The sequence below is a fragment of the Miscanthus floridulus genome, unplaced genomic scaffold (assembly GCF_019320115.1).
Source record: "Miscanthus floridulus cultivar M001 unplaced genomic scaffold, ASM1932011v1 os_2657_1_2, whole genome shotgun sequence".
Lineage (NCBI taxonomy): Eukaryota > Viridiplantae > Streptophyta > Magnoliopsida > Poales > Poaceae > Miscanthus > Miscanthus floridulus.
Genome location: NW_027098435.1, coordinates 2866 through 30102, shown reverse-complemented (window position 1 = coordinate 30102; position 27237 = coordinate 2866). Strand labels below are relative to the sequence as shown.

General features: G+C 47.7%; 1 protein-coding gene and 1 pseudogene across 1 annotated transcript; one reads left to right on the top strand and one right to left on the bottom strand.

The window, feature by feature from the left end:
* The first annotated feature begins 293 nt into the window (after positions 1-293).
* On the top strand, positions 294-15635 carry LOC136535296 (protein neprosin-like; annotated as a pseudogene).
* Positions 7291-11025, bottom strand: LOC136535294 (uncharacterized). Its single transcript, XM_066527591.1, has 4 exons — positions 10832-11025; positions 7856-10389; positions 7662-7770; positions 7291-7575 (listed from the first exon to the last, which is right to left on the bottom strand). The coding sequence occupies exons 2-4, from the start codon at positions 10384-10386 to the stop codon at positions 7291-7293; spliced, it is 2925 nt and encodes a 974-aa protein (XP_066383688.1). The 5' UTR covers positions 10387-10389; positions 10832-11025.
* Positions 15636-27237: the final 11602 nt, after the last annotated feature.

The window sequence follows — 27237 nt, the reverse complement described above, 5'->3', positions numbered from 1 at the left end:
AATTGACCTCTGATTACTGTCCTAGCGTGCGTGTTAAAAAAGTAGTCTGACATGTGAAGTGTATAAAATATACTCTTATACCCCAAAGATAGATTCCGATGCACCTTGAAGAACTTTCTCATGTGAAGTGTACAAAAAAAAAATACTCTAACAACCCCAAATACGCCAAAGCCAGGCTTTTGGAGACGTCTCCATGTGCTCTCAACCTTTTTAAAACGCTGGGACCCTCGCTCAGCCTCCTCCTCAACTCTCATATCCCGTCTGCATCCGTGCATATGCACTGTACGGGCTCAATGGCAGCGACGCGAGCGTACTTGGTAGCGCTCGTGGTGGCTCTCGCGTTTCTCTTCTTGGAGGGTGCGGCGGCGGTGGCGGCGGTGCCGGCAGAGACTTCCGGGACGTCGGTGCAGCGGCGGCAGCAGGTGCATAGTCTCCTTCGGCGGCTCAACAAGCCTCATGTCGCAAGCTTTGAGGTACATATATATGTTGACACAATTGCTTGGCTCCTCTAGTCTCCTTGTCAAAGATTTTGGTTTATGATTTTGTTTGTGTCGGAGCGAAATCACGTCGATTGTATGATCGGTGACCTACTTCTCGGATGCATTAGAGACTGAGATAGAATCGTAAAAATATAATAAGGTCTGTTTAGTAGAGCTTTAGGTCTAGCATAGAGCTCTAGGTGTGGCTTCTCTGGTAAAGCAGCTTTTTTTACTCTAGTTTTAGTTAGAAAAATATTTGGTCAAACAACTCTTATGGTTGTTGAAAATGGTGAAACATCAACTCTTCAATTTCTTTTTTTCTTTTTCTTTATTTTTTCTTCCGAATTTTCTCTACTCTCTCCACCCTATCCATGCTGGCCTCCTCCGCCCCGCCTTGCACCAGCCCAGAGGGGCCTCCCATGCCAGCCACTCCGTTGCTCCCTGTGCCGGCTTCTGTGCCCCTCCCTGCGCCGGCCCGGAGGCCCCTCCCCACATTCCCAGGGTAAATCGGACAACGGCCACGTGCTGGGCCCATGGAAGCAAGAGGGATTGGGTGAAGCTTCTTTTTTCAGCTTCCTCCCACATCCAACTCCAATCACCATGATTCACGAAGCTTTCTTAATGTAACCATTTTAGCTTTGACTGTTTGGTTGGAGAGCTGATTGGAGTTGTTGGAGAAGCTCCAGCAAATCAAACGGATCCTAAGTTTAGACCTAATATATTTTACTCTAAGTAGGATGAGTCTTACTAGAACATGTACAAATTGTTCTAACTACGTAATCAACATAGCCCATAGCCTAAGTGCTTGACCTCCTCAGGCAGCTTAACAAGGCTCCTCTTGCAAGCGCTGAGGTACATATAGAGGGGACCATTATATATAGAGGGGAGAAGGCCAACCGCTGCTGTCATTTGCTATTTTACGTACAATCTTCTCTGTTTTAATTTCTACCTGGTTGCGACCACTGATTTTGAGAAATTAACAGAGCCGAGATGGAGATATCATAGACTGTGTAGACATCTACAAACAACCTGCATTTGATGATCCTCTCCTCGAGAACCATACTATCCAGGTTCCTCTCTCTGCAGGAGCATTTCCCTTTTCGTTTCAATGTTCGGTGCAGCCTAGTTGCAGTGCCTCCCGCCAACACATACATATGTGCATGTATCATGACATCACTCAACGGTGCTCCTTTGTCACCTTTCAGATGCGGCCTTCTGACCACCCTAAAGGCTTGCATGATGACTCCAAAGTTTCGGCCCGTCCAATCACCCAAACATGGCATCAGAATGGCAAGTGCCCTGAGAACACCATACCAATTCGAAGGATCAAGGAGGAGGATGTCCTGAGGGCCAGTTCCATTGGGAGATATGGCAAGAAGATGCCCAGGAGCATCCCAAAACTCATTTCTGTCGATGACCCTGTCAAGCCCGGTGTGACGAGTGGCCACAAGGTACAAAATGTCATTCATGAATCACCTTCACATCAGTACTAATCATTTATTGTTATTAGTGTTTATGAAATTTCTCATTTAATTTGACTCTTGCTCTCTCATTGAGAAGTATGCCATAGCTGCAGCACCGGAGGATAAGTACTATGGAACCAAAACCAACTTCAATTTGTGGCAACCAACAATTTCGAAGAACAAGGACTTCAGTTTGGCCCAACTCTGGATTAGTAAGGGGTCCTATAGCAACAACGCCTCAATACCATTGAAGTAGGATGGCAGGTAAGACCTCAAGGAGAAACATTATTAAACCCATCTTCATAAAAGGTTCTATTAAAAGCTGTCTTTCATCCTCCATGATTATGTGCTTTTGAAAGAGCTAGAGCTTGAGTAGGATCAAGAGTAGGTATTGATTCATGCAAACCTTTTTCTTTCATGAGTTGTGCTAACAGCATGAATTTGTTTAGAAGATCGTGTCCTTATACGTGTCTAGGTCGTCCTCACAAATGTGTTAAAAAAATAATCAATCCTAAAAGTTCCAAAAGAAACAGCAAAACACATCCAACTATCGATTCGGTAGACACAATTATTATCAGAAACAATAGCAAATGGATCTAATTTGCACAACCGCCCATAGTACCTTTTGTTGTGGTGACACTTTATCTAGATAGTCTCATGTAAGGATGAAAACGGAACGGAAATATCCCGAACCGAACCGCATCGTTTTCTATATTTAATCTGACCGAATCCGCATTTTCTTGTCCGACTTTACCGTTTTCGCTTTCGCATTTGAGATGTTTCGTATTTCGAATGTAAAAGTAGAAAATGGTTTACACATTTTTCGACCGTTTTCTACTTTTCTACTTTTAATTTGAAATATTCCGAATTCAAAATTCGGTTTAAACCGAATTTGGTCAACTACACAGGTCATACAGCCCAATTACAGGCTGCTCACCACGCAGCTGTGTTCTTTCTACCGGTGGCTAGCTGCCCTCTCTTATAGACGGCGCCCAGCCTCATCTCTCTTATTATGTATTTGGTCGTGCACTTGTTTAATGCTATGCACTTGAACTAGATCATGCACTTGTTAGTTGTGAACTTGTTATGTATTTGGTCGTGCACTTGTTTAATGCTATGCACTGTGGGTCGGTATTTCGTATTGAATTTTCGCATACCGACCGTGTTCGACATAATTCCGCTCGAATTGGTTCGTTTTCGAAATTCTAGATATTCCGTAAGTTCGTGTTCGTTTTCGTGTCCGGCTTGTCCGTTTTCGCTTTCGCTTTCGTATTTCAAATGTAAAAGTAGAAAACGGTTAAGGAGTTTTTCGACCGAGTTCGACCGTTTTCATCCTTAGTCTCATGCAGATAAAGGAAAAAAAACTGTCTACATGACTTAAATAATATAATGATGAGTAGTGTTGTTGTTTGCTTCACCGAAGGACAACCGTACCTCAAAATCTCTCGTGCCTCACTTCCACCTATAATAAATAAATCTTCGGTTGCGAAGCTTAGATAGCTAAGATCACAGTCACTACAGGAAAACGCCTCTTTGCCGACTGCTTGCCCCGGTCGGCAAAGGCATAAACCCAGTCGACAAAGGCTTTGCCGACCGCAAAGCCACGTGGCAGTCGGCAAAGCCTGGGTCGGCAAAGGCGGATTTGCCGACTGCCACGTGGCACACAGTCGGCAAATCCTTTGCCAACTGCCACGCCAGCAGTCGGCATAGCCACGTGGCGCCGTCAGCCCTGACGGCAGGCTTTGCCGACTGCTGGTTCCTAGGCAGTCGGCAAAGAATTTTTTTTTCAAAAATTGTTTGCCGACTGGCCGCCAGCTCGGCAGTCGGCAAAGAAAGAAAATATTTTTTTTTTGAAATGTTCTTTGCCGACTGCTTTCGGAGTTGCAGTCGGCAAAGATTCTGTCCTGGGGTTTTTTTGCCCAGCTTTGCCGACTGTAAACAGTCGGCAAAGCTGGAATTTTTTTTTTGCTTTTGTTTTCTGTTTTCTCGCATCAAAACCCTGCAAAATCACAAATTATAATCCAATTTCACCAGAAGCACCGGTAGCACCATTTATATCACAATTTCATCACATTTGTCGCCAACATCACCACATATATCACAATAACGCACAACATCACATATATCTCACATATATGTCACAATAACAACCACACAAGTGCATTACAACCATCACATGAAGTCCAACACGTCGAACACCACAAGTCGACGTCCATCACACGAAGTTCAACATAACAAGTCTAGGTCCATAACGAAGAAAAGAAATACATGACAACAACTTCGACGATACGGTGGATACATGATAACAGAATCGACAAGTACCTAGCTCGTCGCGCCGTCCCCGGTCTCAGTCGTCCGCTCCGCCCCCAGAGCCCCCAGGGTTTGCCCACGGAAACCCCCTTGGACCAAACTGAGGCGCCTGCGCGTACTGCCACCCTCCGCGCACCGGCGGCCACGAGTACGTCGGAGGAGGGCCACGCGGAGGTGGATACGGTGGATAGGGTGCAGGTGGTGGATACGACATCATCTGATGGCCGGGACCTCCAGGAGACGGGTTCGAACCCGCCGACTGTACCTGCACAAGTTAAACGCCAAGTGATGTCATTAGTATCTGCAGCATGGACGCACAAGTTAAAGCAAGAGTCAATATACTCACCGGGGTCCCTCCAGGAGCGACAGGAGCAGGCACAGGAAAAAACTCTGGAGGAGGAGGCGGTGGAGCGAACATTGGAAGAGGAGGCGGTGTAGACGCCCTGGGCGTCTGCATGGACTGGAAGAAGCTGGCCATGTTCTGCATCTGAGTGTTGTAGTGCTGCTACAGGCTTTGCTGGTAAGCCATCTGTTGCGCCATCATCTGCGCGTGCAACGTGGCGATCCTCTCCTCCATCTTGGCCTCCATCTGGGCCTGCAATATTACATCCGCAGTGTTGATTGTATGTACAGGTGCGAAACTGAGTGAACGACGAACGAAACGGCACTTACCTGTGACGCTGACTGCCGCCGGGGCGCTACGGGGATGTCGCTGGAGCTCGTGGGCGTGGATCGAACCTGGGTCAGCGTAGGAACCTGGGACGGGTCGAGGGCGCTGTGGGCCATGTAGTAGCGGCCGTGCTGCTTCCCTGGTCCCAACCTCTGCAGGAGGTCTATGTCCAGGGGCTCGGCGGTGGGGTCGAACGTCTCCCCGTAGCGCTGGCGAGCCGCTGACGGTGTACTCGGTGGCCTTCTCGTAGGCGGTGGGGTTGGTGTACGCATCGGGCCCGTCCTCCGGGTTGTAGACGTTGTTCGGATCCGTCGCCTTGCCCTTGTGAGAGAGGAGGTACGCGGTGTACTCGTTGATTTCCTGCCCACCGTGCGTCTGCGTCTGCATTGAAAACACAAACATGGTTACAAGTATTGACAATTGAGCGCAAGGATTAAGACATGAACGGACGCATACCCATCTTGTCGCGAACTGGGGGAGGGGCTGATTCCCTTGGTGGTGTGACACCCCTCGCATCTGCGCGCGGCGGCCCTGACGGTCGGCGCGCCTCGCGTACGCCTCATCCGTGCGCCACATGCGCACAATCTCCGTCCAGCATTCCCTGTGGTTGTCGCACCACGACGGACACACCTGCATGACATCAAGTATTTGACATGCGAGAAGATTAGTGTAATGTTTCACTGAAGGAATCTGAACGAATGTTGTCATACTTAATTACCTGCTCGTATTGCGCTTGGGTGAGGTCGGCCTCCCTCGAGTTCATTCTCTGGCGGATTTGGGGCTTCTTGATGTTCTCTCCAAGCACGTTGGCGTGGAAGTCGCGGATGGCCTGTATGCGCGCCTCATGGTACAGGTCCTTGAGACGATCTTTGCAGACCGCCTCCTGCACTCGCGCCGCCTGGGCCGCTTTACCCTCCTCGCACGTGAAGAAGTCCTGCACACAGACACATCATGTAGCATTTCCTTTTTGCAAGAAGTCCGACGAATGCGTACTATTTAGCAATGCGGTGCGATGAAAGACTCACCCAAAACTCCCTCTTTATCTTTGCCGCGATGGTCTCGCCACCCTCCTCGACGAGGTAGAAGTGGGACCACTTGGTGGGCACCTTCATCTCGCCGTTGACGTTGACAAGGCCAGGGTAGTACTCCTTAATCAGGAGGCCCTGGATGCCATTGATATGGCGTGCTTGACCTGCTCCACTCACAATCTTCCAGGAACTGCACGAGTCATTAAGAACAATTGTTAGTCTTCAGTTCGATTTTTGACATGTCATATGAACAAGTAGTGAAATCAATAATGGTTACTTACGTCTGGCCCACGGGTGTGATCACCGGGCGCTGGTGGAATTGCGGCCGCACCCTAGGAAGCTGCGTGGGCCCGCGCGAGTACACCTTGGCCACGCCTGACGAAGTCGAAAGCCGTCTCGCCTGGTGTAGGCGCGTCGTCGCCGTCGTCGTCGTCATCGTCGTCGTCGTCGTCGCCGCCGCGCTCGTCGTCACGCGACGTCGTCCCCCCTTGCGAGGACGAGAACGGCAGCCTCCTGGTCGCCTGGCGACGTCCGCTGGGGGGCTGGGACCCCCTACTGGACGACCCGCGCACCAACACCTCCTCCTCCTCCTCGTCGTCGTCGGCGGTCTCCTGCGGGGGGACCTGGTACGCCGAGCGTACTGCTCGATGCGGCCGCTGCCGCCGTCCGCCTGGCATTTTGCCGAGTGCCTGCAATGACAAAGAACAAAACTGTTAGCATAAATAAATGACAAGTACTTGTAAAGGAACATAATAATAACAATATAGTATTACATGGCCTCGTAATTATCTCCGCGAACGACAATATCTCGGGCGTGGAGTCGTCATCTCTATCACTATCGTCGTCATCGCTATCAATATTGTCGAGCTCCCTTAAGTCATCACTGTCATCATCATCCTCATCGTCTCCATAGTCATCATCATGTACCTCCTCCTGGACAACTCCATCGCGCTGCATCTGCCATCGCTCAAGCATTCTTAAGTCCCTGGCATCCTGCACCTCCTCACCCTCGTCCTCATCGATTTCGTTGTCTACTTCCATGCCCATGAGCGAACCAATGTCGATCTCCAAGGTACCTTCTAGCCCCTCAGGTTGATAGAACTCATCGGTGCTTGGGTCAAAGTTGTAATCGTCGTCGTTTGGGAGAGGCGCTTTGCCGCGCGGCGACACCAAATGCACAAGGCTCCACCCCGCAAGCTTCTCGTCTTTTTGGCACGCCCATGGGAGGTAATAAACTTGCGTGGCAGTCTCGGTTGGCCACAATGTAGACATCGTCTCCTTTATAGCTGGAGTCCTGTCGAATCTCGACTTGACCTATCGTAAGGTCTTTCCTCGTGATATCAGGATCGAACCAATGGCATTTGAATACCACCGGCGCTAAAGTCCCTGGCACCCTTAAAGTTGAGCTCGTATATCTCTTCGACTATGCCGTAGTAGTCCTTCCCATCCGTGCCGGGCGTACGAACTCCGCAGCACATGGTTTTTAGGTTGGGTCGACTCTCCTCGTAGCTTCTCGTGCGAAAGCGATAGCCATTCACATCATAAACGGTGAATGACTTCACCCTATGGGAGAAGCCACGGCCCACCTGTTTCAATTCATCGCTCATTTCTGCATCCGTTCGGGCCTGCAAGGGTAGGAGATCGTTACATAACTCGCTCCGGGGAGCAAAGTGGAATCACAAAGTCAGGAAAGAGGTTAGTTGGTTGGTACCTTTGTACAGAACCAGGAGATGAAATCGGGCACACCGTGTCTAAGAAGATTGTCTTCTTCTTGCTCGGTAGGAGCCCTATTGCCTCTCCAGTATTGACTAATAAATTCCCTGAAAGAAGGAAGAAACTAGAGGGTCAGACCATGATAGATGGAGGATAGTGACGGCGTAGGTAACAAGCTCATTGAGAACTTACTTCTGATAAGGAATCACTTCATCAAGGTTGATCAACAATGTGAACATGATAGTCTGCCACTCCTGATGGTTCAACTGCTTGTTGGTACCTGCGCTTCCACTCCCGAGATCCCCTTGGAAAAGGCTGAGTATCGATGAGTTCTCGTCAGCGTTGTAACGAGGGGTTGGATTGTGCATGCTGCGAAGCTTCTCAGTATAGTACGCCTGTGTGAAGGTCGACACCTCCTCTAGAACGGAGGCCTCTCCCACGGAAGCCTCAATCTTGGCTTTATTTCTACAATTTTTCCGAAGAAGCTTTAGACACCTCTCGATTGGATAGCACCAACGGGCCTGCACGGGACCCCCCAACCGTGCCTCGCGCGGTAGGTGCAAGATCAGATGCTGCATGGACAGAAAGAAGCCGGGTGGAAATATCATCTCCAACTTGCAGAGCAACAGAGGTGCAGCCTTCTCCAGTTCAACACAAACATCCCGAGACAACTCCTTGGCACAAAGCTGGCGGAAGAAGAAGCTCAACTCTGCCAGGACGCGCCACACATGCTCTGGGAGGTATCCCCGGGTCATCGCAGGAAGGATCCGCTCAATCCATATGTGGAAGTCATGGCTCTTCATCCCTAAGACTTTCATAGTCTGCAAGTTCACACCCCTGCTCAGATTCGCCGCATACCCATCGGGGAACTTTAACGTCTTGATCCACTGCAGAACTTCCTTCCTATCTGCCCTTTTCAGGATGTAATCGGCCGGCCCCCTTTTCCATTTCCTGCCGGGCGCAGGGGTCTTCATCACCAGGTTTGGTCTATCACAGATCATCTCCAGGTCCAGTCTAGCCTTGACGTTGTCCTTCGACTTTTTGCCAACGTCCATGAGTGTTGCCCAGAGTGCCTCGGCCACATTCTTTTCTGTGTGCATTACATCGATGTTGTGTGGAAGAAGAAGGTCCTTGAAGTAGGGGAGCCTAGTCAAGCCCGATATATGAGTCCACATGTGGTCCCGAGCATATCCCTTAAACCCACCTGTTTCCTCAGGTTCGAGAGCCTGTATGTCGGCAAGGACGGCGGCAGGGCTCTTAACCTGCGGAATGGGGCCGGTGACTTGAACGCCTTTCGTGAAGTGCTTTACATCTAGCCTGAATTCATGGTTCTCAGGCAGGAATTGGCGATGCTTGTCGAAAGAAGAAAACTTGCCGCCCTTGGCCAGCCAGGTGAACATCACATCTGCCTTGCATGTCGGGCAAGGGAACTTCCCGTGAACACACCACCCGCTGAATAAGCCATACGCCAGGAAGTCATGCATTGAATACTGGTACCACACATGCATTCTGAAGTTCCTCTTCGTAGCCCGGTCGTACGTGAGTACCCCCTCTTCCCAAGCAAGTTCCAATTCATCCCACACCGGCTGCATGAACACACCCATATTGTCGCCCGGGTGTCCAGGTATTATCAGCGTCAAGAGCACGTTCTTAGGTTCAAACATGACGCCGGGGGGGAGATTGAGGGGGATCACAAACACGGGCCAGCAAGTGTACGGGGCCGCCATCATTCCAAACGGGTTGAACCCATCTGTTGCCAGCGCTACGCGTACATTCCGAGCCTCCATAGCCTTGACAGGATTCATGTTATCGAAGTGCTTCCATGCATCACCGTCCGCCGGGTGTACCATCTTGTCAGGATGGTATCTTTTGCCATTCTTGTGCCACGTCATCTGTTTCGCGGACTCCTCCGTCATATACAGCCGTTGCAGCCTCGGTAGGAAAGGAAGGTGCCGTACGACCTTCTCGGGGACCTTAGACTGTTTCATGCTGCCATCAGAGCCTTCTACCAACACGAACCTAGAGGCATCGCACTTCGGACAGGTTTTTGCTTCCTCGAGGTCTCCCCTGAACAGGACGCACCCCTTCGGACAAGCATGGATCCCCTCATACGGCATCTTAAGTGCACGAAGGAGCTTCTGTGTAGCGTAGGTGTTCGTCGGCAGGACATGATCTGCCGGAAGCAGTCCCCCAACAATGCTCAACACGAGATCGAAGCCGTCTCGACTAATGCCCAGCTGCGACTTCAACCCTATCAGGCGTGAGACGGCATCCAGTTGCGTAAGCTTTGTCTTCTCGTGAAGGGGCTTCTGTGCCGACTCCATCATGTCGTAGAAGGCCTTCGCGGTTTCCTCCGGATCTTCCTCCACATCCATTCCTTCGCCAAACCGTGCTTCGTGGAAGTCTGCCATCATGTCTGCCATCCCGGCATCGCCATCATACTCCTCGAGGACGGGTCGCACCACCTCGTCCCTAATAGGATGGTATTCACCATGGTGGCGCCAACGGGTATAGTTTGGAACGAACCCGTGCTTGAACAGATCTCTCAACACCTGAGCCTTTACTTTCTTCTTCTTGTTCCTGCACTCGCTGCAGGGACACGGCATCCGAATCGACCCTTTAGCAGCTGGGCCAAATGCATGCTCCAGGAACTCAGTCGTCCCCCTGATCCATTCGTGGCTCTTACTTGCGAAGCCCGAGTACATCCACTCACGGTCACCCATGCTCTGTCATGCGGCAATGTTAACATGTGATAAAACCAGCAAGTGCATCTACAACGCGCTCCTACCATCTAATAGGTGAAGGATAGGTCCTAATCCCACCCGAGCATGCGCAGACGAGGTTAGCTTCCATGCTCCGCTCCCGTCCTAGACGGAATTTCGGCAGCACCTCCCCGCTGTTCTCCCGATACACGTCCCGGCGGGGAGAGTGTGTATCCAGAGAACAACGGGGAGGTCCTGCCGAAACTCCGACTCGGACGGGAGCGGAACATGGGAGCTAACCTCGTCTGCGCATCCTCGGGCTGTCCAAATAACGTGGACAATCCGAAACGGATACGGTTATACATATGCGAAGAACGCATACTTCCAACCGTATCCGTTTCGGACGGGAGACGCCTAACTGGGTAACGCGACCTACGACTACATGTGGCGGAAAGAGGGGTCATACCGCAGGTGCCGGTGAAGAAAGGCTAGCGGGGCAGTGCCGAGTCGTGCTCCTCCGGCTAGCCTCCAATGGGAGCCCTCCTGAAAAAGAAAAACAATTAGTGAGAACGAAAAATTTCGGCAGCACCTCCCCTGTACGGGAAGGTTACCAAACCTGCAAGAAAAGACGGCACGATGGCCGACAAACACATATACATGTCAGGCACGATGGCCGACAACCACAAATGTATTTCCAATCCATGCAGAAGAATATAAGCAGGTATTAACAAAGTAAACTACTACTACTAGTAGTACTACTACCTCGTCGTCACGGACGGCGTCACCGGCGCGTGGAGCAGAGGGCGCGCGCGAGGACGGCGAGGCGAGGCGAGGACGGCGCGGCGAGGCGAGGAACGAGAGGCGAGGAACGGCGGCAGGCGAGGACGGCGACGCAGGGCCAAGCGGACGCGAACGGCGCGCGGACGCGGACGCGGACGGTGGCTCGGACGGCGGACGGAGCGGCACGCCGGAATCGGTGCTGGGCATCGACTCGGCCAGGGGCGGGTCGGGGTGAGGCCGCGTCCCCGCAGTGGCCGACGCCGAGCTGAACGTGATGGCGGCTGGCGCTGAGCCGGGTAGGCCGGATCAGGGCGGGGCAAGCACCGGTGAGGACCAGGGCGAGGCGGCAGAAGCTAGGAGGGGCCCAGCGCGGGGGGAGGCCAATCGCGGGGAGGAGGGGGGGGGGAACGCGCCGTGGGGGTGGCCACGCGACTATTTAGAGGAGGGGATAGAGCGCGGAGGGAGGGGGGCACCGCACAGGTGAGTGACCCAGCGCGGGGGGCGGGAGGGCGCCGCGCCGCCTGGAAGGGGGCGCGCGTGCCGCGGGAGGGGCGCGCGGCCCCGGGAGGGCGCACTGCGGCCGGGGAGGACCAGCGCGGGGGGGTGCGCCGCCGGGATGGCCACGCCGGCGGGTAGGGGGGGAGGGCGCGCGCGGCGCCGGATGGAGCGCGTGGCCGCCGGGGAGGGCGCACGCGCCGGGGGAGGACCATCCGGGGGGGGGGGGGGGCGCCGCCGGAGAGGGCCGCGCCGCGCGGGTGGGGCGCCGCGCCGCCTGGGAGGGGGCGCCGTCCGCCGGGAGGGCGCACGCGGCGGGGAGGACCAGCGCGGGGGGGGGGGGGGGGCGCGGTGGCGGGGCCGGGGGGGGGGGGGGGGGGGCGCCGCGGGAGGGCCGCGCCGCGCGGGGGAGGGCGCCGCACCGCGGAGGGGGCGCGCGCGCCGGGAGGCGCGCGCGGCCGGGGGAGGAGGAGGAGGGGATTTTGGGGCGGCGGGCGAGATTTTGGGGAGGGGAGGGCGCGACGGCGCGGGCGGGTCGGGGGGAGGCCGCGGGCTGTGGGGCCGACGCCGGAGCTGCACGGTGGCGCGCCTGGCCGGTGGCCGGATCGGGCGGGGCAGCGCCGGTGAGGGGCCTGGGCGGGGCGGCCGGCGCCGGAGGGGCCCAGGCGTGGGGGGGCCCGCGGGGGGGGGGGGGGACGCGCGGGGGGTGGGGCCCGCGCGGGGGGGGGAGCGCGGGGGAGGGGGGGCACCGCCGGGGAGGGACCAGCGGGGGGCGGGGGGTGGAGGGCGCGCGCCGCCTGGAAGGGGCGCGCGTCGCCGGGATGGGGCGCGCGCCCCGGGGAGGGCGCACTGCGGCCGGGGGAGGACCAAGGCGGGGGGGGGGGTGCGCGGCCGGGAGTGGCCGAGCCGGGCGGCGGGAAGGGGCGCGCGCACCTGAGGAGAGGGGATGTCCCTGCGCGGCAGGGGAGAGCGAGGGCTCGGCCTGCCGGGAGGGGCGTGGGGGACGCGGCGGGAGGGGACGAGACCAGGGGGAGAGCGGGGGAGGGGGCGGGGAGGGGGCGCCGGGGGGAGGGGAACGAGCCGGGGGGGGGAAAGAGCGGGGGGGGGGGGGGGGGGCCGAAGCCGGGGAGGGCCAGCGCGCGAGGGGGAGGGCAGCCGACACAGCCCGGGGAGGGAGCGTGGGGCCGCAGGGGAGGGCGCGGCCGGGGGAGGAGGAGGAGGGGATTTTGGGGCAGGCGGGCGAGATTTTGGGGAGGGGGGAGGGCGGGGCCGAGCGGATAAGGCGACGTTTTTCTTTTTTTTTTATTTTTTCCCTTTGCCGACTGCCAGCATGTGACGCAGTCGGCAAAGGTCTATTATTTTTTTTTCAAAAATTTTTTTTTTAATTTTTTTTAAAAATACTTTGCCGACTGCTCTGCTCCCTGGCAGTCGGCAAAGGTTATTTTTGATTTTTTTCTCAGAAATTCTTTGCCGACTGCCATCCTCCCTGGCAGTCGGCAAAGGCTCTTTGCCAACTGCCACTGATGACAGTCGGCAAAGAATTAATTTTTTTTTCGATTTTCGATCCCAGTTTTTTTGTGTTGCCTTGCTACAGTAAGTACATGATATATTCCAAGTTTGGGGTCATTTTGATTTATTTTGCTATATTCCATTGATTTTTTCTGTTTCTTTGATTTTTTCCGGCAGCTCCAGATTTGAACTGCAGGTACATGAAATAATGGAATCCGGCGATTCAGAAAATGATATTCATGATGTTTGGAGCATGTTGAGGCCGTGTGCGGGGCCTCGCGTGAAATTTCGACCGTGTTGGTGTCGGAACACGCCGAGCCACGCGCGTGAAAAGTGTTTTTAAATTTTATAAAATCGAAACGGAGTCCGCAGATGTCCAGGTTTTAGCCACCCGACGTCGCCACTTGCTCGAAACTTTCTCAAATTTTTACCACAGCCTCCGCATGCGATGACAAGACACGTCGTCAAGTTTCGTCATTTTCGGACTCCGTTTCGATTTTATAAAATTTAAAAACACTTTTCACGCGCGTGGCTCGGCGTGTTCCGACACCAACACGGTCGAAATTTCACGCGAGGCCCCGCACACGGCCTCAACATGCTCCAAACATCATGAATATCATTTTCTGAATCGCCGGATTCCATTATTTCATGTACCTGCAGTTCAAATCTGGAGCTGCCGGAAAAAATCAAAGAAACAGAAAAAATCAATGGAATATAGCAAAATAAATCAAAATGATCCCAAACTTGGAATATATCATGTACTTACTATATCAAGGCAACACAAAAAACTGGGATCGAAAATCAAAAAAAATAAAAATTCTTTGCCGACTGCCAGGGAGGATGGCAGTTGGCAAAGCCTGCGCCTTTGCCGACTGCTGACGGAGTGGCAGTCGGCAAAGGTGACGGTGTGGATGGCGTCAACCATGGCCTGCCTTTGCCGACTGCAATTCTTTGCCAACTGCCTGGCAGTCGGCAAAGCCAGGCAGTCGGCAAATCCTGCTTTGCCGACTGCAGGAAATTCCAGTTGGCAAAGGGACCTCTTTGCCGAGTGTCGAAAAAAAACAGTTGGCAAAGAAAATTGCAGTCGGCAAAGAGCCAGTTTCCTGTAGTGAGTATAATATGATTCTAATGCCTGTGGACTACTTTTGAACAACATCGTTGTTGCTCTAAGGAGCAACCTACTATACTTGCTCTCTTTCATTGTGGCTAATGGTCATGTGCTCTCTACGAAATTGCAGGTTTATCCGGAGCTCTATAGGGATAGCAATACTAGAATATTCATCTACTGGACTGTAAGAAAAAACACAATATCCCTGTTTTTTCTTTAATTAGTACTAATAGAGGTCCTTTTTATTAAGCTAGGGAATGGCATAAAGAGATACTAATTTTCTGTAGTTATGGAATATTGTAGCGTGATGGATACCAAAGAACAGGATGTTACAACCTAAACTGCCCAGGGTTCATCCAGACAAACAATCAGTTTGCAATCGGTGGCAGCATCTCCCCTGTCTCCAGTTATGGTGGCTCACAATTTGACATCGATATTTTAATCTGGAAGGTAAAATACAAAAACCTTTCACATTGCAAACATTCAAAATCAAAATTGTGAATGGGCACAGAGAATCTATGCCAGCAGCTTCGTGTCCTTACTTAATCTGCCTTCGGACTTAAGCCCAGGCTATCAATGGTCGCTCTAGCTTATTAGGATCGTCGTGTTACCTGTGCCTGTTTCATATTTGTTCGCAAATAGTACAACACTATTGAGTTAGCCTTTTGAGCAAGGGTTCTTCTAACATACTCCTTATTTTTAACCTTAGGACATTAAATTATAGTTTACATTGATTCTGTAAGTTATTTTTTAACTTTGAAAAAAGTTTAAAATCACTGGCAACTAGAAAATCATATTAATTTCATTATATTATACATGAAATATGTTTTAATAGAGCATTTATTTGAAGTTATGGATGTTTGCGCTTCCACTCCCATCAAAGAGCGATATACTCTAACTTTTGTGCATGCATGATTTTAGCACTCAAAGGACTTATAAATATATTGCCTTATCATAAACCTAGCTATTTTCTGAATTTTCCCGTAAATTGTGGGTTGCAGGACCCCAAGGGGGGCAATTGGTGGTTGCAAGTGGGAAGCTATGTTGTGGGCTATTGGCCATCATCCATATTCTCCTACTTGGCAGACAGTGCCTCCTCTGTCATGTGGGGCGGCGAGGTGTACTCACCTAACCCTGTCCAAACTTCACATAGATGGGTAGTGGACACTTCCCTGAGGAAGGCTTCAACAAGGCCAGTTATATTAGGAACATCCAAGTGGTGGGTTCGTCCAACATTCTCAAATCACCAGACAATGTGGACTTGCTAAGTTCACAGCAAGGATGCTATAATGTACAGAATGGTACTAATAGGAACTGGGGCACTTACATCTACTATGGAGGACCCGGAAAGAACCCTAACTGCGTTGGTAAAAATTGAATTATTCTTTTAGAGCCCAAACATCTCCTTGAAGAGTAAATAGTAAATAGATACATGTGACTGTATTCATTTGTAGAGCATACAAATACACAAAGAAAATCTTGGTAGCAAACCATTTTTTGTTTCACCATTGGACAAATTGATTTTTTTTTGGAAAAAGGCCATTTGACAATTTTTCTTGCCAGCTGGAGCGTGCTGTTTCATTCACTGATTTAACTTATTCTTTCTTCTGTAGGACAATATCTCTTTCAAACTAGAACGTTTGTCCTTTCTTTATGGAATAATCTTTATTTCAAACTAGATTATTTTCCCCTACCCCATCAAACAATTCGTCTTCCTGTTCCTAGTTTGGAAGAAAAGATATATAATATATATTCAATGAAAAACAAAAGGTAAATGTTCCACCCAAAGAAAGAAAATGTTGGGTCTCACTCTCATTTTTGAGAAAGTTTCCTATTTGACACCAGAAAAAGTACAACTTCCTTATTTGACACTCAAACTCAAATTCTTTCCTATTTATCCCCGTCTCAAGTTTTTTCTTTCTTATTTGACACTTTTGTTACTTCTGTGAGAGTTAAATCTCCTAGTGGGACTACAGGAAAAGACTGAAATACCCTTTGAGCAAAGGGAAGTGGCGGCCGGCGCGGGCTTGAGGGGCTCTAGACGCCGGGCGCGACCAAGGCCTACGTGCCCAGGTCCGGTGCAGCCAGGGCTGCTGTGAAGCCTCTGTTAGCTTGTGCGTGCTACTATAGAAAGTAAGCGAGCCAGTTACTTGAAGATGTGTGTCCATACATGCGTTATTTTGTTGTACGTGGTTGCAGCTCCCTGATGCTTTGATCACACGAAGAAGAATAGAAAAGTTAGCGTGTGTATATTTATACATGAGCTAGTGGAGACGTACGTGCAGGCTCGCGTGTCGTCGTCAAGAATGAGAAAAGATACGAAGAAGCTAGATATCTGCACATTCATGCATGCGATACGTAGCTAAACTAACAAATCTGCTTAGATAGTCCTATTTTATTGTTATGTATTATGTACCTAAATGATTGATATTGAACTCAACATAATTATAAGTAATTACAAGATTATGCTCCTTCCTTTATTTTACATAAGCAATTGAAAAATGAAAACATAACCGTTGAAAGTAAAACGTCCAAACAAGATAGCAATAACCAGCATGTTAATAACTGGGAAGAAAAACGACAGTGATAAAGCGGTCTTTTCCTCTAGGACTCAACACCCTTATAACTCCAAACTAACGGAAGTGTCAAATACGAAAGAAAAACTTGAGACCGGGATAGATAGGAAAGAAATTGTGTTTGGGTGCCAAATAAAAAAACTGTACTTTTTCTGGTGTCAAATAGGAAAATTTCTCCTCATCACAAGGAAATGTTAGTTCGCCCAGGCTCAGCACAATGCTTTCATAGCTGAGATATTTTATAGTTGGGCCGCTGGGCTAATCGATGCTCTCGGTAAGAGGCCATACGCCTGCGAGTCCCAGCAAGGCCTGCTTGATGACAGATGACATGAAAAGGCAAATTGGGCCGGTTTCGTTGCATTTGGGCCTTTTAGTGATAGCATCGATTTTGGCATCCGGCCCGCATCCAGTTTGCTTACCTGAGAGCCTTAGTTGCTTGGCCTGATCAATCACTTTTGAGCGGTGATGACAAGGAAGAGCTAGCTGAGCATGTTTTTCTTCATCTCTGAATCTGCAGCAAGTTCCGAAGCTTATTCAGTCGGTCACCACGATTGGCCATGTTCAGTCTCAAACTCAACTTGAACCATGAACGCCACTGGACAATGGTTTTCTCTGTACCGTAGTCTTTTCAGTAATGCTCAAGACGTCCGTCCGCACGGCGTTTCGGGGGCCTGCGCGCTACTGGCCTAATAGGTCTACTTTCTCTCTGCGTCTCCCCGTCTGTCTCAAAAATATCTATCACTCTTGTGCTCACCAATCGCGTGTTGTTGCGCCGTGTGCTCGCTGCTGCTGTCTTCACCGCTGCGCACCACATCCCGTGCTGCACGGCTCCCAACTCCACTGCCACGCTCCATCCCGTGCCGCACCCCCATCCCGCACTATGCCCCCTTCGTCGCCACGCCACACTCCATCCCCCACCGCGCCGCTCCAGCTCGCTGCGAGCCACGCCCCCGCTGCTACATGCCTTGCTCCATCCCCCGCGCACACCGAGGTGCTGCTGGGTGCAACCGACGGAGCTGTTCCCCACGAGAAGTTTGTGGCTGCTGTCGATGTCATGGCCACCGCGACGTGCGACCTCAGCAAAGAGATATTGCGATAAAAGCGCATGTTACACTAGTACAGCGACGATTTCTCTTGGTGGTGGTCATTTTTTTCCCATGGTGGTTCGTAATGTATGGGCGCCACTAGAAATAAAACTTGTGGGTCCAGACCATAAACCGCCAGTGTAAATTCATTTTTACTGGTTGTTTTCTTAATTTACCGACACTAAAAATACATGATTTCTACTAGCGGTTTTCATAACCTAGCGTCAATGCAAATAATTTGAAATAGACGCCGAATATTAAAAATTAAATACTAAAATTTAAAATTTTTAAACGACCTCGGATAGAGAAATGATCAAAATAAAAGTTGTAGATCTCGTATATAACTTTGTTGTTTACAACTTTTCCATTTGAAATTATTTGATGTTTCAAAATGCTGTTTGAAATTCAATTTTTAAATGGTTGAAAAACTCTTATCTATCTTTTTAATCTCTAGCTAAAACTTGTAACTAATCTTTGTCCCTCGTATTAACTTCAAATTACTTGATTTTTTCCTAAAATTTTGTAAAATCATGCTCTATCAATTTATTGTGTTTTTACATCTAATATTTCGGTCATCTTTTCTTTTTAACATTTCCAAATTTGAGTTTCAAAAATGATAACTTCAAACAACATATTAAAACATCAAATGATTTCAGCTAAAGAAGTCATTAACATAAAAGTTGTAGAGCTCATCAAGATCTACAACTTTTATTTTATTCATTTCTTCATCCGACAAAGTGGTAGTAAATATTATTCACAAATAACATCTCTTGTATAGTTTCATAAACTATGCGAGAGATTTATAAATTTGTGAATAATGTATACTATCACATTGTCGGATAAAGAAATGACCAAAATAAAAGTTGTAAACCTTGATGAGTTCTACAACTTTATTGTTGATGACTTTTGCAGCTCAAATTATTTGCTGTTAAAAAATCTTATTTTAAATTATCATTTTTTGAAATTTAAAATTTAAATTGTTCAAACCAAGTCACATGAAAAGATGACCAAACTTAAATTTGTAGAACATTGTAGTTGACAACTTTTAAATTTCTCAAAATTAAAATTTGAATTTTTTGAACGACCTCAGATGGAGAAACAACCAAAATGAAAGTTGTAGAACTCAAAAAGTTATGTAACTTTACAGTTGACAACTTTTTCATTTAAAGTCATCTTATCAAGGAAAACTATGTTTGAATTTCTTAAATTTCAAATTTGAATTTTTCAAATGATCTCGGATGGAGAAATAACCAAAATAAAAGTTATAGATCTCGAAAAGTTATGCAACTTTATGGTTAACAACTTTTTGATTTTAAATCATCTAGTTGAGGATAATTACGTCTAAATTTCTTAAATTTAAAATTCAAATTTTGTAAACGACCTTGGAAGGACAAAAATAAAAAACTAAAGATGTAAATCTCAAAAAGTTATACAACTTTGTAGTTGACAACTTTTAAATTTGAATTCGTTTAGGGTCTCAAACAATCAATTTAAACTCGGTTGAGCATAATATGAAGAGAAAAAAATCCATTATAGACATAAGTGAGTGTGTGGTGCCATGGCTATGGCTGACCGGTGGCAGCCTCTTAGGATTAATTTTTTTTCTATTTTTTTAGCCTGATTTGCAATTTTTTAAAACCATTTCTAGTGATGGTAGCCTTAAGAAAATAGCCAGTAAAAATGTTTTTATAGTGGCGGTTTTCTTAAGAACACAACCAGTGTAAAATCATTTGTAGTGACGGTTCTATAGAAGACGTCTGTGAAGTTCGCGATTTCCACTGGCCTTTGGCCCTGGTGGTGGATAAAAAATGCTAGTAAAAATAGGTTTAGAACCGCCAATACTAATGTTCTACGTACTAGTGTTGCAAGCGTATGTTTTAAGTGTTTTAGACGTTTTAGAAATATGTTGCAATTACTTTATATGGAAGATGCAGAAGTAGATCGGGGATGTTGCATATGTTGTAAGTATTTCAGAGGCATGTTGCAAGTGTTTTAGAGGTTTGTTTCAAAATGTTTCATATGGTCTGATCTGGATGTTGCATATGTTTCACACATATATTACAACAATATGTTCCAAATATTTTAACTGTTTTAGTCTTATGTTGCAGTAAATGTTTTTATGTTGTAAGTTACAAGTGTTTTATGTGGATCTTGTATTGTTTCACAAATATATTGCAAGTATATGTCCAGATGCTTTATTTGTTTCATACATATGTTGCATTCATGTGTTTCATGTTGTTCAGAGTTAGGGGGTGCGTGGAGGGATAGTGGCACGGCACGGTTGTCGGGGAATAGGGCGCGGCGAGTTGGGGGACGATGGACGGGGCGCGCTGGAGGCCAGCTGGGGTGCAATGGGGCAGGATGTGCATGTGAGGCGGGGCAAACGGCCTCAAAACGAGGCGGACAAGGTGGGCTACGCATGTGAGGCGAGTTGTCCTGACGCGCAAGCCCTACGATAGGGCAGGGTGCGCGTGCAGGGCAGGTAAAAAAATCAGCGAATGGGGGCAGGCTACGCAGGGATCCGGATGCTATTACTGCCATAGTTTTTTTCCTAGACATGATCGTGCCCCGGCGTAACTGTTATGTCAAGTATAGTTGTGAAATCTGACCTCTCTGCAATGACAAAAGCTAGGAGAACAGCGTACTACTTCATTTCCTTCGTACCACGATTACAGTTAGTTTCTACTGAAATTACAGTACATACCTAAAAATAAGGAAACTCAAAATATAAAGGGGAAAACGAAAAAAAAAGTGTACTGACGAACTTGCACCATATATCAGTACTTCAATGCGACTATACTTGGCAGAGAAGAACATCACTGCGTCAGAGCTAAGTGTAGACTGTCGACAGGATAATGGGCAAAGTGGCTAAGTACAAGACTAGTGTGACAGGCTTTTATTCTCTTAACATATTCACTACTTGGTAATGATGAGCATCATATATAGCTATTTTTGTAACATATCTCTATCTCTTCTCTGCGACTAAAAATTCCAAGAGGACCTGTCTACCTGGCCGTGTTGAAGCCGCGACACGGAACACTTCACCCGGTGAAATTTTGCGCCGACTTGTGGCCCCTCGCGTCCCTCCCTTGCTCGCTCGCCTCGGCCGATTCCGTCATGATGAAAATTTGCGCCGACTTGTGGTCCCACGCGTCCCTCCCTCTCTCTCTCGCCTCGGGTGATTCCGCCGGACCGCCGCTCCAACCCATTACGCCCGAGGCCTGACTCGGCTCCGCACGTCGCTGCCCTATCCCTGTCCCGTCACACACGTCGCCGTCGCTGGAGTATGCATGGGCGGGACGCGCAGCTGCAAGGGCGCCACTTGCGCGGAAAATAGGATCAAAGGGGAGGACTATGTTGTCGCTAGCTATGGAAGGGTACCTACCGCCGCAAGTGATCGCCGAGATCTCACCGTCCCCGCTGAGGATGCATCGCCGGCGGGATCTAAGGATGCCCCTGCGGCAGTAGTGACAGCGGCAAGGGAGGACGAGGCCGCGGCCCTGGCGAAGGCACCGGCCAAGGTGAGTTCCGTCCAGTATCGGAACCAGGGGGTGGCCAGCAGCCCCCCACCCCCCCTGACATGTCAAAAATATTTAGAACCCTGCCATTCCAAGTCCTCTTCAAAGCACATATACAGCACATACAGATCAATATTTTGCACTTTAGCAGGTCTCCAGCTTTCTTCCGCAGGTCTCCACTCCCCCGCATTCAAAGCCTAGGGACCTCTCGGACGAGTCAACAACAAACCGCTACCCATTAGATGGAATTAACATATGCACAGCGTCGCCCGGCGCAACAACTAGAGTTTAACAAAACACCGTGGAACAGCGAGAGGTGCTCACTGCTCAGGCACGGTACACTTCTGACCCAACTGCATGCACCCTCAAGCAACATGCCGACCCATGAAGTCACAGTGTTTTGCACGGCCCCCCCTACCTAAAGTTCCTGGTTCCGTCACTGGTTCGGTCTCCTGGGCTCCGAGCTGCCTTCACCCGCCTCTCGATTCCTCTTCCCCCAAATTCTTCTAATCTCCTTGATTTTTCCTGTCTCAATCTGATTAAGCGCTAGTTTGTGACGAACCTACTTAAATTCAGAAGCCAGCCAAACTGGTTGCATGGATCGTTGCTGCATGCATACAAGGCCTCACAGATGCGGACACTTGTGAAGGCTATGATCATATGACAACTTTTTTATCTTTATCTGATTTTTACTAAGAACGAATATAAACTGTCTTTAAATTGATTTCATTTGGAGTGGGGTGAGTATAAGAAAGAATGAATCAGAAAAAGGGAGACATTTGTATAATCATTTCCCGTCTACTATGCAGCAGTCACCCAGAAGCTGTAGGAAACCTTTAACACCGTGCCAACACAGTAAGAAGGTTAGTTTTAAATGGGAACCCCGGTCACAGCTGCTGCAGTGAAATTCAATTAGTTTCTGTGTGCTCAGATCAAATACAAAGAAACTCCTTCCCACTTCTCTCTTGTGTTTTATTTTTCTTTGGATGCTGAGGCAAGACGGAAAAAATAACACACAAGTAACCAGGTCTTTCAGGTTCTTTATGTATTAACAGTTGCTGTACTTTTTTATCACATAGTTAGTGCTTAATCCCCATAGGTACATATAACTACAAGTGGTGCTTACCAGATTTAAGGGGCTTTGAAGTTTGAAAAAAGATATTCTAATAAATTATTCCTCAGTAAATGCCCCGTGCCTATTTTGTCGGTGTCCAGATCAAGTAATGTTGGTTTCACCATTCCTCTGAAATTGGCTTCATGGATGCAAACTGCAGAGTGATGTAAAAATTGGTAGATCTGTGTAGAGAAGTTCCGTATTCGTGGTACAAAGATCCTACTATCTCTACATGAATCAAGAATAGTGTTTAGAATTTATAACCATTTTTTATCGCATGTTGTATTGCAGCTGATGTTTTGCATGGCTCTCACAAGCCGAATCTTTTTTTTTTGGGTTTCTACTGATGCTTACATTGTAGTACTAACCTGAACTTGACAAAGATGTTAGTTGCCATTGTAGGTCACCAGTGGCTTGCAACAAGTTCCTGATGCTTCTTGCAGAGATTGTGCACGTCATGCTAGACAAGTGCTATATTTTGCAAGAGTCATACTATAGCTTCAAGGTAAAAAAAAGGAAACTGTACTTGTAGTACATTTTGGAGTATTCCATCACAGACTGATTCAATCCTACTTCGAGAATGTTAGTCTCACGTACCATCTTGATAATGTGAAGTTGTGTTCTTTTTTTTTGAAATATAAGGGGGTGAATTTTCTCATTACTGTTAAGATAGAGATAATTATAAGAAAAATGGAAAAAGTCATGTGCAAACCTTTTTCCATTTGGAATAGTTCCATATGTACAGTTTTCAAAGATTTTGCCTCATCTTTTTAATTTATTTCAGATATACCCTTTTTTTTAAACTTTGATAATATTATTTGCGTAGCTCTTTTAGTTACCCAAGTTAGGTTCTCCTGAGATCTCCAAGTTTCCAACAATGGTTAATATTGCTAATTTTCTATCCTTTTACCAAATCCTTTATGGGGGTCAAGCACTCGCTCTTCCGTGCTCCAGCAGCTTAAGGAGCTTGAGAATGGACTCGTGCTTGAAAATAACAGACACATCATTTCAAAGCCTGCTATCAATCTCGGGTGTTGTGACCAGGTAACTGATAATGCATTCCTGATGGTGTGGTGGTGAAGTCAAAGTGGTCGGAGAGATGACTTGCAGTGTAAAATGGTCTTCAATGCTATGATGATCAGATTGATCAAACATTTTACAAACTTCAGCACTGTGACCTGAAAAATGTAATCCATTTTAATGCCTGGAGTTAGTATTGAGTGAATAAAGTTCTGTAATTTGGGTGACCTATGAAAAGAATAAGTTCTGTGAGTAGCCGGATGGTACACAATTTATCTACGGATTGTATACAGTTATTATCTATGACGGAGAGCTTGAGAAATATTATTTGAAATCATAATACACATGAATATTTGTATTTACTTGAGCATGTGTACATTACATTAACAAATTATTCCCAGGTTCATGCTATATATGATTTTAGCTCAACCAAACAGGGCGAAGAAAGCAAGAAGTATCGACATTTTGTGTATGTAGAAATTTTGAATAAGATAATGTGTTTTATAGCTCACTTCCACACATTGATATGTGGACCTACCACCCTGGGCTCTCAAGGCTATTGACAAAATTAGAAGAAGCTTTCTTTGGAGGGAGAGCATGTTCAAGACCTTTGACTTTGGCTGCCACTTAACCTGCACTAAGGTGGTCCAGCATTATTTTATTCTCATTGCAACGCAAAGGCACTAACCTAGTTTAATAAAAATAAAATAAGGTACGCTACTCTATTCTAAAGCTTCCGACAAGTCAAGGCTGTGCTCTAGTTATGGTGTAGGTGTAGTGTTCTTTTAAAGAATCTACCCATTAGCACTAAAAATTAGCAGCTAAAATTAGTACTAATAGATACAAACAGACATCCTAATAAACCTGCTAATTATTATCTGAAGGGTCGCTAACTAATAGTTTCATTACCAGGTTTCTAGTTGCCAATGGCTTATTTTTCGGAGGAAATCTCTGGTGGATCTGACATTGGCAGATTGAGGACGGGCCTGCCCTCACTCAGCTCCAAGCCCGCTCTTTGCTCTTTGAAACTTTTCAAATCCTTTGCGAAATCCGGGAGCTGTGCCCAGCTGGCCCTCTCCTGCAGATCCTGGTCAATCAAAGTTGGACTTGCCGGTTGAGGAAGAGCTTGAGCAGGTGGCGATTGTTGCACTTGAGCCGGTGACTCTTGCCCTCCATGGACTAGGCCTTTGGCAGCTTTCGATCCCCGTGGCTGCTGCGTGCGCCTCAGGGAGAGACCCATCAGTAGGTAGATCAGGCGAAGGCGGTTGTGGATCTTGCGATTGATGGGGAGGGGTAGCTAGGGACGATGCGGATCTGGGTGGATTTAGTGTTGGGGCGGAGGAGACGAGAAATGAGCAGTGTGGGTTGGGGTCAGGGTCCTCCATCACTCTGTTCCCACGTGTCCTTGAGACAAGGTACGACTGCTCCCTGCTCCTTCCAGTGCGTGATGAGACTCAAATTTCAAAAAATAGAAAACCCTTCAATACGATGTCGAATGAAGATAATTTTTATATGTAAATTGTAGATCTCGATGAGATCTACAACTTTATAGTTTTAATTTTTTTCATTTGAGGAAAGTAAGATGCTCGAAAAAATAATATAAAATTTTAGCACCATATTTTGTCGCGTGATGACACTCAAATTTCAAAAAATAGAAAACCCTTCGATACGATGTCAGATGAAGATAATTTTTATATGTAAATTGTAGAGCTCAATGAGATCTACAACTCTGTAGTTTTGAGTTTTTTCATTTGAGGACGGTAAGATGCTCAAAAAAATAATTTAAAATTTCGGCGCCTCCCGAAAATAGAAAACCGCTTTTGAAACCGGCCGAGGACCAAATTCGTCCGGTTTTGATAGTTGGAGGGTGTTTCTTGACCGGTTTCATAGTTGAAGGTTGAAAATCGAACTTTGATGCAAGTTGAGGGTTGTAAAGTGTACTTTACCCTACATAAAATGGTACGGTTTTCTCTAAATAAATCTAGTGGTAACATGTGGGGTATCCTTCTAGTTTATACAGTTTTACCTTCACATGTTGCACAAAACACATCCCACTTCATATATATAGTTTCCTATTTAGTCATACTCTTATGTGGAGATAGTGACAACTTCATTTGGTATGAGCATACACATGTTGGCGCGTGCGTGGAGTAATAAATAACTCAATATGGTGGGCAGAAATGTTGTTGTATAGTCCTATGTACTTTTAGAATATAAATTATTTTAATTCTACATGAGATTTTGTTTATTATATATCTGACTTGTTCATAGGATGGCCAAAGGCTGTTGAAGGACTTCTCCACCCATCTACTGACTTATGATGGGATGGGAATTCCAAGAGATTCTTAATTCCTGCAGGAGTAAAAACTATCTTAAGCGTATCATGGGCAAGACGTCATATAATAAAGTCTTAATGAGCACGGTTCAGATGGTAAAATTTTTTGTTGCTTGAATTTCACATAAAAAATGGGACTTGCTAGCGCTCGGACGTTCGATCCAGAGCGCTAGCGCCGGACGGTGCCATGCGCGCAAGAGAAATGGAGTGTGCGCCACCTGTTTTTAGCGCGCCTCACCGCATGGGTCACCACGCCTACGCTCGATTTCTCATGCAGCTGTCTGCGCCCCCTCAACGGCGCCCCAGTAGTGGGCCCACGCCGCTCGGATCTCAATCACGCTGCCAGACCGCGCGCGGGGACCGCTCGCGCCCCTCCGCTTCTCAAGCTCCTGCTCGGTTTCTCACGCGCCCGTCTGCACCCGCTCGACGACGCCCTAGCAGCTGCGGCAGGTGGGTCTTATTACAACATGTGCAACACCGATCCACATTTGAAACATCCAGATGAGATACTTGCAACATACGTTCGAAATTGCCCAAACACTGCAACATATATCTGAAACACTTAAAAGCCATTGCAAACATATGCAGCATCCGAGATGAAACACTTGCAACATACGTATGAAATATCTAAAACACTTGAAACATACGCTTAAAATATGCATGTATTTGCAATATCCAGATCTACTTTTGCAATATCCAGATAAAACACGTGCAACATACATCTGATACAGATGAAACATTTAGGACATACACTTGAAACATTCGTACATAGCCATTACAACATGTGCAATATCCCGATCTACTTTTTGCAATATCACAATCTACTTTTGCAACATCGATATAAAATCATGTAGCTCATAGTTTAGCTAAGCAAGTCTCAGAGGACAACACGTTGGGTGAGTGGCAATTAGCCCCAACATGTATCGTCGGCCATATGCAGACTGAAGATTGTAATCATGTTGCTTCATAGTCAATAGAAGCTCATTGTCGCAAAAAAAAAAAAAAAAACAAGCAAATTCGGGATGTCCATGTGCAAAACCAACATCGGACCGCATAACCAATCCTCTTTGTATCTATTAGTCACATTTTTTATTTATATATATGATTTAAAGTGAGTACATGAGAATCTAAAAAAAAAAGCGAGTGCATGAGGTATTCAATTACATAGCAAAGCGCTCCATCTTATTTCACCGACCTCCTAGCTCACATGCTCATGATTCCAGCGTTTCTCCAATCCTCCCATCCCCTCTCATATCCACTGATCACGTCAGCTGCATAAAATATCTCATTTAAGATAACCACTTAGTCTTTCCAGCATAATAATCATTATGT